This window comes from Strongylocentrotus purpuratus, unplaced genomic scaffold (assembly GCF_000002235.5).
Source record: "Strongylocentrotus purpuratus isolate Spur 01 unplaced genomic scaffold, Spur_5.0 spur5_scaffold_7, whole genome shotgun sequence".
NCBI lineage: Eukaryota > Metazoa > Echinodermata > Echinoidea > Camarodonta > Strongylocentrotidae > Strongylocentrotus > Strongylocentrotus purpuratus.
In genome coordinates, this window is record NW_022145613.1 from 31,069,543 (window position 1) to 31,084,044 (window position 14,502).

General features: G+C 37.2%; 2 protein-coding genes across 2 annotated transcripts; one reads left to right on the forward strand and one right to left on the reverse strand.

The window, feature by feature from the left end:
* Positions 1–6: 6 nt before the first annotated feature.
* LOC578438 (39S ribosomal protein L10, mitochondrial) lies at positions 7–4,277 on the forward strand. Its single transcript, XM_778605.5, has 5 exons — positions 7–92; positions 913–1,103; positions 1,738–1,887; positions 2,589–2,748; positions 3,194–4,277. Exons 1-5 carry the CDS (start codon positions 62–64, stop codon positions 3,415–3,417), a joined length of 756 nt encoding a protein of 251 aa, XP_783698.2. The 5' UTR covers positions 7–61; the 3' UTR covers positions 3,418–4,277.
* Positions 4,278–5,970: 1,693 nt separating this feature from the next.
* On the reverse strand, positions 5,971–13,667 carry LOC100889376. Its single transcript, XM_030974521.1, has 8 exons — positions 12,988–13,667; positions 12,027–12,474; positions 10,954–11,276; positions 10,155–10,335; positions 8,589–8,754; positions 7,742–7,917; positions 7,177–7,354; positions 5,971–6,686 (listed from the first exon to the last, which is right to left on the reverse strand). The coding sequence occupies exons 1-8, from the start codon at positions 13,522–13,524 to the stop codon at positions 6,002–6,004; spliced, it is 2,694 nt and encodes an 897-aa protein (XP_030830381.1). The 5' UTR covers positions 13,525–13,667; the 3' UTR covers positions 5,971–6,001.
* Between the last annotated feature and the right edge of the window lie 835 nt (positions 13,668–14,502).

Here is a 14,502-nt window from a genome sequence, read left to right on the forward strand (position 1 = left end):
TTTTAAATTAATCAAACAAAACTCTTTTTGAATTTTGAATTTCATTGACCAAGAAAGCAAGATGGCGACTTTCATGTGGAAATCCGTATCGGGTAAGGAGTGACAGACTTGTCAATTTTCTACCAATTGTTATCATATATATCATAATTAATTCTATTTTTGAGATAAGGACATAAATTTCTGTCGATTTTGGAAATTTGGATGGTCGCTGTGATCTTAATTACAAATATAATTCATAATAGAAATTTGCATTATTTTGAATTGCGGTCCCACACGTTTAATTTTGTGTAGGCCTAATGTTTGGGGTCCTCAAATTGGCGCTTGTTCAGAAGCCTATCCAAAATTTGTCCTGTAACTCCGGCGTGGAGAAAACATACTAAAACATACCCAAAATGAAGTAAATATTCATTAAAGATAAACTCCAAATAAAGATCATGAGTTAAAAGTCGATATGTTTATTACCTGTTTCGTGTCAATTTTCCTGTTGGGAGTATTTTCCGGATAAACGTTGAAATCTAGGTTAGATCTACACTTTTTCACAGGTTTCATGGCAAACCGCTGCACAATTCAAGTACATACCAGCCTGGTACATACCGATGGTGGGTTGCGCTTGCGGGCGGGCCTGTGTGAAGTTATCTACCGTAATGTCTCAGATCCTCATTACGGTAGATAACTGTTTGACATGAGCTTTCAGACGCGGCAGGTAACAGCATTGCCATTATTAGTGGGATTTACTCAAAGTCAAACAAGTCACAGATGACGGACACACAGACAGAGAAATAACACAGAAAAAAGTCAAGGTTTTCTTTTAGTGTGAGTGTGTTAATCTAAATAGCAGTAGGATGCCTATTCATTGTTGTTTTGCTGTTATTAATATTATTATCAATAATAATGTTTGTCCATCCTTTTCAGCTTGCACATGGACTCCATCTTCTATGTGTGTGCGGACGATGAAATCCATCAACACCAGAAAGAAGAAACCCATGCACATCATGCGTGCCAAGCTGATGGCCGTGGCAGAACGCAAGGAGAGACCAGACCCGAGGTCTCTTGCTGAGCAGTGCAGCATGAGGAAAAGTATCAAGCAACCAGCAACAGAAAAGGTAAGCTTATCATTTCTCTTTGAGGATGACAATCTTTTGTACTTGTAGATGAGATCTGTTTTACATGTTAAAGTTTTGTGATTAAGAGATAGAATTGATAGGGATATGAAAACAATAGTGTACCATTAATGGAAATGTTATTTTGCCTTTTGAAGTGTACAATGAAACTGAGATTTTAGGACATTTGCTTTTGATGTTTTCACTCTTGTTTTATTGAATTATATTAAAGTTTCACAAAGTCATATTGGATTTGATACTTAAAAAGGAATCATAGGTGAGGGGACTCAGAGGAGTATATTTACATGAATTCATGCAATATACTATGTCATGAAGATATATGTAATTTTTGTAAAGTTGCATACCTTTATGCTTCATCAAAAACAACATGGTCATACATTGCTGATGTGGACATTCTTTTTGTTTAAATTCTCCAATTCTTATGCATCTACATTTTGTATATTATCTACAGTGTAACATCTCTTATGAAGGTAAATTAAGTACTTAACAAAATGAATACTTGGGTAACCTACATACAAGAGCAGAATTCTTAATGTGCAATGGTGTCAAACTGTCAATGCTCTGCTTCGTACTAGCTGGATAATGAAGTTTTTAAACTTCCTTTCTTTATGTTTAGCCTCATCTTGTTCGAGAATACTATGCTAGTCTGTGCCGCCAAGTGTTTTCTGCCAGTAAACTAATTGCAGTCTATCACACCGAGGGGTTGTCAGCAGCAGAACAGAATGATATTAAACGCAGGTTGCGGAAGAACAACATCTCTTTAAAGGTTTGTTTACTCATTCAATTAAACAGTAGGCCTATGTCAATTAAACTATTGTTTGAGAACTGGAAGACCTGAAACATTCTGTAATGGTTTTCTTCTTTGTGAAAGTTTCATACAGTGAAACAATTGGATTCCAACTGACACGTCACTGAATACATTTGTGCATCTTGTGAAAGCTCTTTCTCAAAAATGGCTGTACCTCGTTATTTGTGAAAGTTTCATATCGTTAATGTTTTGTTTCACAGTGTCTCATCTAAATATATTTTATTTTTGTGGATGTCTCATTTAAAATTGTGAATGAGGGTTTCCTATATTTTTTATCTTATCTCTGTCAAGCTTTAATCATTTCAATATATTGTATATGAAAGTGGAAATTCAGTGCAAAGGAATTAAGTTTTGTAGTTTTTAATTTATGTTGCCTCTTCTCTCACAATTCTACCAATGAAATCAGTGATATAGTCAGGGTATTAATCAGCTGGTTAATACATTTATTTTGAAAAGGTAAAGAAAGTAAAAGTGATTGAGTGTACTCAGTCAATTTATTTTAAAGTTACAGGTATACAGTTGTATTTAACTTTTGTTTGCCTTTTCAGACATCAAAATCATCTGGTAAATTTATTTATTGTATTAGGAATTTATATTTTAGAGCAACACTGAGAAAACAAGTATTGACCTTCGTGATTTGTATTATACTTATTATACAGGTTTATGGCAACAGTATAGTACAAGAGGCCATCACTGGCACTGAACTGGAGAGCTTGAGACCTCTGTTTGTAGGCTCGTGTATCATTGCCCTGAGCGAGGAACTAACTGTCAAAGAACTACTCAAAGCTACCAGAAGAATACCAAAGATCCATCTTCTAGGTAGGTTTAAGTACAAGTACATTTGAATACCAAATAAAAACATGAATTGATTGCAATGCTGACATTGCAAGCCTGATTTATCCTGTTATCCTTCCATCCATGTTTATATTGCTATTTGGAGAGTCATAGTTATGGGAGAGTGTTAAAGAGTTATGAAAATGAATTGTTTTATAATCAAAACTTGTGTTTAAAAAAAATTATTTGAAAAAAAATGGAAGGAACAAAAGAAGACGTCCAAGGGATACAGAAAATGTGGCACTGTAGACATATAGCTTTTCCTGACCGGCTCTTTAATTTTTCCTCTAGGGAGAAAAAGAAAAAAAAATGACTACTAGAAAAGGCGGCCTTTGTAGAGAGTATGCTTCAAAGACAGACTCGACTATGTGTTTCAAGTAGGGTTTTATACTCTTTTTGTTTGTCATCCTATTTTCTTGTCCTGGTACAGGTGGTAGAGTCGGGGACCAGCTGATGTCGCCCAAAGGCATGGACGATTACTCCAAGTTACCCCCACTAGAGACCCTACAGGGTCAATTCGCTGGTCTGCTCACCTCCTCCCTTAGTCGACCTTACTCCCTCCTCCAGGCCAATCAACAGAGGCTGACCATGAACCTTGATCAGTTGGTGAAGCAGGGAGGGGACTCGGTAGATGGCACTGCAGAGGATAGATGATGATGGAGTATTAGGGCATTAGTAGGTGCCAATGATATTTAGATTCAAAATACTATCTTATCTGTTGGGAGATAGAAGGGCATGAACTTTGTTAAATGATATGATTTAATGCCCTTGTAGCTGTCTGTCTGCAGATGTTTTGTATTTTGTACAGTGACTGAGAATGTGCGTGGCTTGATGTACTCCAAATGATCATGAAGATCAATTGAGAAGCAGTATCTTGGAAACACAACACTACATTGTTGAGCCTCGAAAAAGTCTGCTTGCTAAATCTCATTGTTGAAAATTGAGAGCACCACAGAACAATGTAAAACTGATTAGTGACACTGGGATAGCAAAAGTAAGGATATTAGAGAAGGTACATTTGCTATACTGTATATCTAGTATTTTGTTTTAATTACATGAAGTAGTTATCATGGAATTTTGCCTGAATCTGATTAAGATTTCATTACATAAGGCCAGTTTTGGTCTTAAATTTGAATATTCCATACAGCCAATCACAAAACTTCACAGAGCCATCACAGTAAGTTTGAATTGCATTTCTACAAGGAAAATACAGGTTTCATGTATTTTTGTTGTTGTTAGCTTTCTCTTGTTTTTATGTATCTTCTGTACAAATTATGTGCTTATGAATATTAAAAGAGAAAACAAAATTTAGATGAACGAATGAATGTGTTATTTTACATGTGATGTACAGTGCCAAGAAAAAAATACAGACAAAATGATAAAATAGGCAAAAGAAACAAATGAACAAATTGTCACCTTAATATGTTTATTTTGACCAGCAAATAGATTCATAGTGTTAAATTACAAGATTTCATGTATAAAATATAAAAATATTAAAAAAACACACACTCTTATAGAATAGCTGACAAACATGTACTCTGTATATATACATAATATTTCAGGAAATGAATGCTACCAAATTATAAAAAAGCAAAATATATTTATACTAAATATATATATATATATATATATATATTATATGAAATCCTTTGAGGAAAGCAGAAAGACATGTCCCAATATTGAGTATAAAATGAGTATATATCAGAGAAGATAACCGCCAAGACCGCTCTCACTAGAACACTAGAATGTTCAATAAATACTTTTTTTTGTTATGAAAATACCTAAATAGACACATAACTAAGCACATCAAAAAGTGTTTGGAAATAATAGAAATATGCACACATTAGTACACCATAATAAACGGAATGTGTCAACATAAGGTCAACTACATGTACATATACCCTGCCTTTATGCTACTTATATAACTACAGTACAATATACTTTGAAAACTGAATTATTTTGTTCTAAGTTATTTAAATGTTGCCATAAGTATGCAGCTACATTTTAAGACTGACATAGAGAAACATGCAAACATTATTTCAGTTGTTTGTATTATGTTTGGCCTTTCAAAATTCTACCCTCCTTTATGTATACAAGTTTTCTATCCACTAAATGATAATGAATGAAAATAGATAGCTCTTAAGCTGAAAAATACCCACATAACTATTTCTTTTGAGAAAGCTTCTTTGATTGCACACATGGCTATATTGCCGCATAAGGTCCCCAAAAAATAATAAATTATTAATACCAGTCGCTCACAGCAGTTATTAGAAGATAGGATTACATTGTTTAGGCTGAGTATAATACTTTATCAATAAACATTTGATTACATACTTAGAAATAAAACACCAAGATAAACCTTTTTCAAAGAGCTCTGAAATTTACATACATCCATATTTTTATGTAAGAAAATAAGAATAAAAATATTGCAGAAAGACCTTGTTTAATAGGTGTCATACATTGTAGTTTGGCACATCGGATTTAAGGAATAGTGAATTTGTACATCACATAATTATTGGCACAATGCAAATGCACTTCAGAATTAATAACATATCTTTGTGTCTAACAAGAACTAGAGTTTGCCTTCTGAATTAAGAAAACTTTGTATTATATAAAAAGGCCTACCGTAGTCAGAAATAGATATTAGTCTAACTTTCTAAAACTGCATTATATTTCAAAATGTTATATTTCAATATTTTATGTTACAAAATACTATATTTCAAAATTTCAGCTTGACACTATTACTAGTAAAGTAAATTGCAGGGGTTTCTGGCATTGGTCACACTGCTTTAGACATGTCTGTATATTCCTAAGGTAAATACTATACATTTTAAGATGGTTATATGCAGGTTTCATCATAGAGAAATATATTATTTCTTGATTAAAAACAAGTTGGAATGCTAGAAAATATACAAAAAGAGCGTTGCATATTTCATTTAACTAAAAATATTTGACATACAAATACATATGTGTACATAGTATTACATGTACAATTACAGAAAAAATTAGCAATATAAAGGTCGGTTTACTAGATATTTTGGCACACACATTACAATGTGCGCTCATAATTGCATTCATGTGCTCCCATCACCATAGATGGGTAGATGAGAGCACCTGAAAACTGCAAAAAAGGTATGCAGCCTTCATTGTTTAGACCCTGTGATATGACTGACAAAAGTTCATATTTGCGAACTAATTCAGGCAGCATGCACAGTTTTATCTGCCATCTTGCCATGATCTATATCATAGGCCAATAGTTGTAGTCATAGATGACTGTTGTTCTCATGAGCTCACTCTCGTCACTGCTCCATCCCGCTGGATCTGTCGACACAATCCCCATCTTTTTGGAGATGAGGTCTTTTAGCTCACCCACCTTCTTTGCTGCTGGGGACCTCATTTTAGTGTAGCACCTAATAGGGTCAGACAGTGCGTGATAGCATTGCTCGTAATAATCAAGCGCCCTCTGTAGTTGACCTTTGGCAGAACAAGTATCGCCCATGGTTTCAAATGTCTCTGCTATCTCCACGTTCCACTTCATATTCTTCAAGGCCCTCTGTCGCATCTCGAGGCAGCGCTGGAGGGTGTCCAATGCGTCGTCACAATCGCCAAGCCGCAGGGCTACCCAACCCTCGGACTGCAGAGCACGTGCCGTGTTGAGATGCTCCCCCAAGATTGGCATGGCGAGTCCGAAACCCTCCTTGAACATCTGACGCGCTCGGGCGAGGTCGCCGGACCTTGCGACTATCTTGGCCTCGATGAAATGGAGACAGAACTCCAGGATATTCTTTGTCTTGAGTTGCTCTTGGACTTTGTGTCCCTTGTTGACGAAGCGCATGGCTTCTTCAAGGTCATCATTACAACCGTAGACGATTGCAACGATATTGTAGCAAACTAGAAGGGTGCCACTTGGTTGGGTGCATAACCTTACATGAAATGAGAAGAGGAGAATTTAAGCCGGTATTACAGTACAATGTCATTTCAAAAGATCACCATCTTTGTACTAACATATCAGAATTACAAGGCATATTCAATTTCTTTTTTTTTTCTACATATGAAGGATTAGGAATATAATTTCTGCTCCATTTTTTTTTTCTTTACCATCAACCATTCTCCTAATTAAACCCCTATACCTGGATACCTAAGAGGACATCTAAGTAGACCGATGGCTCAAGAGACCAATGGTTCAAGATGTTGACAGCCTGTGAGATCAAAAATGTTGGTCTCATGAACTCTCGGATAAGGTTTAAACCTGGGAGATCAACATTGTTGGTATAATGGGCGGTCAGTTTGGTGAATCATGCGAGCTGTATTCATCCCTAAACTAAATGTCCATGTACATCATTGGGTGAATGGATAAACAAATAAAAAACATGTGGCACAACTTTCAGAAGAAAATTTGATCACCGGTCATACCTTTCGATGATATCCAGAGCTTGAAAGACACATCGCAGGGCTTGTTCCTTGCACCCCATATTTTGGTAGACCAAGGCCATGCAGTAGTAGTTGCGGCCTATGTTGAGATGGTCCTTCCACAGTCTCTTCTGGATTTTGATGCTCTCTTGATGACATGCTATACCTTCCTTGCAGTTACCTGCAATAAATTGGATTACAACATATTCAGTATAGTCTCATACTGTTCAAAGTCTATCAAAAGATACATAAGATAGATATTTTGATGTTCCATTTATGACCTCTTGTGGGTTTGAATGTAAAGATATGCTAGGAATATTGCTAATTGAGGATATCGCTAAGATCTGACCTAGCTTGCGGCTCTTTGTAAGTGTAAAGCGTAAAGCAGCTTAAAGAGGCCTGTTCATTTGTGACGTCCCTTGAGAGACCAATGGTGAGAGCAACCAGTGGCATGAATGGCCTGCCATAGTTTAAGTCCAACCTAAGTTGATCTTAGTCTTTGTGAAACACCCAGGTCTATTATAGATTCTTGCAGAATGCCCTGACTTCCAAGCTTATATATACTCACCATCCAGCCTGGCATGTACACATGCCATTTCAACCAGAGTCTGCTCCTTGAGTCTCCACAGCTGCATTCTGGGAGAAAGAACATCCTTCCCAGAATCCTCCTTGCAGTCGGACGCTGAGTCTTCCCTCAGGTTCCTTTCCAGCCTCTCTAACATTTCCAGTGTCTCTTCCTGGTAGCTGAAGAAGTAAGGAAAGATAAGTGTAACAATGGAACGTTCTGATTGATGCCTTACACAATTTAGTCAGAGCCTGATTTTTTACTGGATCTTATCGAAAAAGGAGGACAGACATCAAAGCCATGAATATCTATGTTTACTCTTTGACATTATCATGCCTTAATGGATAAATGAGTCAAATCATTTGTCCTGTATTATTACTATTGGTTTAAAAAAGTACTAATTTCTTTGAATAATTGGGGAATATTTCTTAAGGTTTAGAGCAAATTGGAGTATGTATCAGTCAACAGCTTATTAACACTTAGTTGTCGATAACTTTCCCATTTGTTGCGTACAAAAATTTATGTTTTTTCTCCTAATTATTGCCTTCTCAAAACTACCCAAAACATTATGAATAGCATATAAATTGTTGTTATTTTTTATGTGTCAGAACAAATGGGAAAGTTGTCTGCAAATACATCAAAGAGACACTACCAATTCAGCCAATTTGGAGAGCCCATACCTCTAAAGATTACAAATTTCAAACATTCGTAAATTTCTAATTTTTGTCTGATTTCATTCAAACTTTTGCCAGTTTGCTTCTCTGATGTTTCTGTTTTCCTGTAGAGTAGTTTGCTATCAAGTTCATTTTGAATTTCCTTCTAACTTCTTGTACATATATTTCAAGGTTACCCGATGGATAACTTTGGTCTGGCACTATCAAAGTAATGGAAGCCCAGGACAGACAAGATGGCGGCATGGTCCAGGCTATCTCCATCAGGTGCCAAAAGATCGAGTGCCTGACGATACGACTCTTCAGCATACTTCATGTCGCCATTTACATAGCGTACCAAACGACCTGAAAGGTCAAACAAACGACGGCTCAGATGTGAATCAAGAGTCTAGGAAATAAATCGGTCCACCATTGAGGGACAAAAAACTGTTACAATCTCATTCTATTTTTTTGCTTCACCTCTAGGATTCTGAAGATCTAAGATGCTATGCAAACACGAGAAACCTTTTTCATTAGATTGTCAAATAATTTTGAGGCCTGTGCCATAATTTTTACAAAATACCCTGGCACTGCTCTGAGGACACTTAGAACCATCTAATAAGACTTTGAGGATGATGCACCAGTAGCTTAAAGATAAACTTGAGTTCTGGTAAAAAAAGAAAATGAATTCTCACAGAATCTAACGAAACTTACACTGAATGTTCAAGATTACAAATAAATGTCATGTGCCAAACAATTTTGGAAGAAAATGTATACTGGCTGAGTAATGAGCATAGAAAGATAAGGAAATCAGGGTAGTACTAGCCCCGACACCATGTGTGTTGTCCCATATACATCTATCTATGTAAGTGATTGTATACTTTACCAAGACTCTGCCAAATTTATGATGATTTTGATGACTCTAGAACCTTGCATTACACACCATTACTTACATGCTATATGATCAACTTTTCTGATCCATTCCACACCTTTTCTTTCACAATGCAATCGCATTACCAGTACTCAAGTTTATCTTTAAATGCGATGTAAAATGTTTATGGCAATTCTATGAAAATGTCATGACTAGGACATAATTTACTTTGATTCAATGAGTAACAGTGATTTGTTGGAGAGGATGACACACTGCAATAATTCATAAGTTGTCTAGACTTATATAACCACTTTACAAAATTGTATTTTCCATGGTTAGTAATGATGACTTGGAATCTTGTCAGAGGATTTGTATGACATAGCACCAAGTCACAAACACCAACAACTAACCTATGCAACCTGCATACTGACTTCTGAAATTCAAAGGGACAATGGCAACAATACAACATGAAGCTCTTGGAGTAGAACCATAAGAACTTGGGAGTGTTTCACAAAGGCCAAGATCGACTTTAAGTTGGACTTAACTATGGCAGGCCGGTCACGCCACTGGTTGCTCTCATCATTGGTCTCTCAATTATGATCTTTAGACAATATTTTTGCCTTCAATAATGAATTATAAAAAATGTAAATTCTGTAGATTTGTGACCATAATTTGTACATCTCTTGAGCTACTAATGCCAGTAAATGGTGAGAGCAAACAGTGGCCTGAATGGCCTGCCATAGTTAAGTCCAACTTAAAGTCGATCTTAGTCCTTGTGAAACACCCCCCTTGTCTACCAGTCTAGGTTGAAAACTGGCCTTCAGTCCACATTTAGGAATTTCAGCCCACATCTCCAAAGGGGGAGTCTCCTTATTGTGCCTGATATGATCCCTACCTAGTGAGATGAGGATCCTAGCTTGACGTTGCTTGTCCTTCCTTCTCTCTGCTGCTTCCAGACACGCCTGGTAGAAAGAGATGGCATCCTCTGTCGGGATGAAGAGCAGGATGAGCTGCCTGGCCTGGTAGGCTACTTCAACAAAGAGATCATAGTTGTCTTCAAAGCAGTGGATAGCTTCCTATAGATGAACAAAATGACAGCAAAGTACTACAGAGTAAATGCTATAAGCCTCTTCAGAAATAGCACTTGTACAATTAAACGACTCCCAAATATCTCTAAATCCTGTATGGATGGATAAATCTCACTTTGTGCATTTGAAAAAAAACACTGCCAAAGTGATGGAGGTGCTTCATTCTACCTGTGTACCACAGAATGTATCACTGTTGTTAATACATAAATGAACAATGACTACATAACTTTCAAGAACACGTATCCAGCTGTTGTCTCGGTGGGTTTGACAATTTTGGTACAAATGACCTAGCTTTATCTGCCCATGCACAGAGAGTATCTCTAAAGTGGTTCATGGTACAATGTACTGGCGTAGCTGCAGGGAAAGCACCTTCCATCTCACCCCGCCCCCTCCATCAACTTGCACAAAAAGGGGAAAAGAGAAAAGCAAACTTAAAGGAAAAGGAGAAGAAAAAAATTACAAGAAAAGAAGATGAAGCCCCCCTCACCTGTAGTGGCTGGATCCTTCACCACTGGTACATTATACTTGTACATGAACATTGTATGCTCAGGGAGCAATTTCCTCTGCAATGCTTAAATTGATAAAAAAACTAGTATGCACATGTACCTGCAACAATTTTTGCATGTTCTGTAGTTCTGCTGTGAAGATAGGAAGTGACTTGCAAGCATTGTCCTGCTCCAGCAAGTCTGCTGCTCGGTGCAACAGTCGAGCATAGAAACCACAGTACCTCACTCTCACCAGGGCCGTCTCTGCTGGCGTGAGGAAGAGGCTGTACCGTTCTTCAATGTACAGGCGGAGAAAGGAGAGGATGTTGAAACGCTTGGTGAGCGTATCCATGGCGATTAGAGAGCGTGTGTGGAGGGGGATGAGAAGATCCCTCTTGGCGCAACACGTGGGATTGGTGTTGGTGATGCATGCTGCAGCATCGGCTATAAACATAAGGAGATGTGAATGGGGTCGAGTAACTTTGAAAATCAGATCATTACAATAGAAAAATATGTATTGTTCATTTGAAAGAAAGATTGAAAGAAAGATTGGAAGAAATAAATCACATCTAATCAAAAGTCTGCATAATGTTACATGAAGGTGAACATTCTGGGTAACTAGAATCTACCATGAGTCAAACAATTCAGAAAATTTCCTCAAATGCATGCACAGGAGCAGTAAAGTAATTGAAATAAACAATTGGAGGAGACTTGTTGTAAAATTTCTTCTGCTACTGAATAGCCCCTCCCCCTAAAGAGTTGACTCTTTTATCACATCACACTTTACTTATGCTCTCCTGTGATTATTCTAATAACTCTGCTATTTCCATGCACAAATTCTAAGATTGAAAACAGATGGCATGAATAGAAGAATGAAATTGAAAAATCTACTAGGAGTTTACCCAAGTTAAGATGAAAAATGAGCATCATAATACAGAAAGCGGCACATAATTTTAGAATGAATAGTTAACCTGTTGACCTTTGGCTATATCCTGTGGATTATATACCATAATCAAATCGTATCCCAATGGGTTGATAACCTAATGGAAAAAGAAGAAAGAGTGCAGTAAAATCGCATTAAATAAAAGATAAGGAAACAAAAACCTTGTGTTTAAATATAGCGAAATAATTTTGCTGGTCCCAATTTTCTATATTCTAAAGTGGAAAAAAGAATGAATGAAGGTTGTGAGGTACCAGTGAAAGAAGCACCGATGAAATTCAACTGCGTGAGTCGTTTCCGTAAAGGGCGAGATAACCCATTCACACTGCTCTCCATCAGATGCTCCAGAGTTTGCTTGACCCCATTAGAAAGATAATCATCCCCTCTGCTCCTATCATCTCCATTGTCATCATCAACCTCACCACTCCCATCCTCATCCCCATCCCCGGGAGTGGCTTGAGAACGTGTCGCCCTCTTCCTGCGATCCTTGTTGCGGAGGTCATTGATGATGTCAGCAGGTCGGTGCCTCTCGTCCCTCATGTCGGCTCCTACGAGCTCCAGGGCAAAAGGGATCCCGCCGCACAGCTTGATAATCTCATCGATGTGCTCCTTGTTGCTAGACTCTTCCAGACCGGTTGCTATGGAGAAAAGAAGTTCTTTGGATTCATCTGGTGAGAGTGGATTTAAGTGGATTAGCAGCACCTGCAAAGAAAAATGGGAAGAGAGACATTGATTTACAAGTGCTGGAGCAAATTTTGAAGCAAATGAATGGTGCAGTAATATGATGAACAATAAAAACTGGAAGTATATACTTCCACCTACATATATAAGTATTTGGTACAGAGTCCTTACTTTGCAGTTACAAAATGTAGTGTCTGGGCCATCTTGGGCCTTAGTAATAAAATGCTTTAAAAATACAATTTCAAACAATAACAACAAAACAATCATGTTCATCCAAATTCAGATATAATGGCAGTCTGATTGATATTGGTGTAGAGGAGAAATTCTAGAAGGGAACGATAGGGTGTTATTATGATGTTAAACACATAAACTAGGAAGATAATAATTACCGATGATATTCTACTCATTGTCATGATTAAATTTCTATTTATTCATGTAAAATAGATCAGCCAGTTTGTTCTAACCTTAAGTGTCACACTATGTAATGAATTTGAGGTTTGCTAACATTTAGTGCTAACAATAGTACATGACTACCTGATTCATGATTCTGATAAAGTTGAACTTCCACTGAGATGTGATCATTATGAGCACCCGAGATGACCCCCCAATGACCTCTTGACACAGCTCCATGAAACCACTCTGAAGGTCGTTACCCCCAAAGCACTCTGCTCCATCCAAGACGAAAAGATGCCACTCCTCCAGGTCACCCAAAACATCTCCAATGCCACGCATCATCCCATCATCTCTTTGTTGCCACGGTAACAGAGCTGACGCCATCTTCATCTCCACTTGGCGTGGGTCACTGAGTCCTTGCAGTTCAACAGAGTGGACGTTGAGCTTGACGTCGACAAACTTTCGAAGCTCCTGAGCAGCCTCGGCAGCAAAGCGGGTTTTCCCGACCAGTGGACCTCCACAGATGAGCGCCAGCTTGGTCAGTGGGTGGACGACCTCATCCCCCTGTCTCATGTAGGTTAGTATAGTGCTTGTGAAGGCTTCGACTACATTGTTTATTTGATGCCTCCTTCCAATGAACGGAAGTTGTTCAGGTGCACTGTGGAGCACCTCTGACATCTTGCAAGAGATAAGTATTTTTTCTAAACTTCTAGATGTACAGACCTAATTTTAAAAGACAACTGAAGAAAAAGACACATGGCTACTGTTCTAGTTAAAAAATATATATCTTGAATAAACCATTGGTTATTTTGAGTTTTTAATGATTTTGTCAATTATGAACAACCTTTAATTTGTTACAAAAGAATTTTCGTGGAAATCCCAGTGTTGTGAAATTTTAAACTTCTTTCCTTGTTCCTGTCCCAATAGGCAATATCTAGCAACCAAACATTTTGTTTAGAAATTTACAGAATTAATACACACATTTTGGTCAGAATACTCCTATTAATGATGATATTAGTATTACTACATCTGTTTTTATATAGCATAATTCAATCCTGAATAGGTCTTTTTAGTTTTAAGGTCCTAAAATGGATTTACATTGCTGTATATTTTATTTTTAATAATTAAGAGTAGATAACCAATGTACAACAACCAGTTTATGGAACAAGAAGAACAAGCAACATATCTTCTTGACTAAATAACAGTAAGGCCTACAAAAAAAACACGTTGTATTGCCCTTTAGGTGCCAAAACATGGGTCGGTCGGTCTGGAATTTTTTTTTTCTCTTCCTCTTTGGGATGATATTTTTCAGTATGAATGCTTTTTTTAAATTATTGAACATTTTCTTTTTTTAAACGGTTAAAAATTAAAAGCCGACCATAGATTTCAGTATTTTGGGGTCGGTTGCAAAGGGCAATACAACATTTTTTTTTTAAAGGTCTTAATGTACACAAGCATGACAAGTAAACAGAGAGCATACAATGTATTAACTCAAACAAATGTTCACATAAAAAGAATGAGCTAGCAATTGAGCACACATTACACAGTGAGAGAAAAAAAATACTAGAAACAGCCTCTCACATACCCTTGTGTGAATAACGATTCCAATCAACGTCAGTCAATAGATCACTGATGTGAGCACAGCAGTGGAATAAC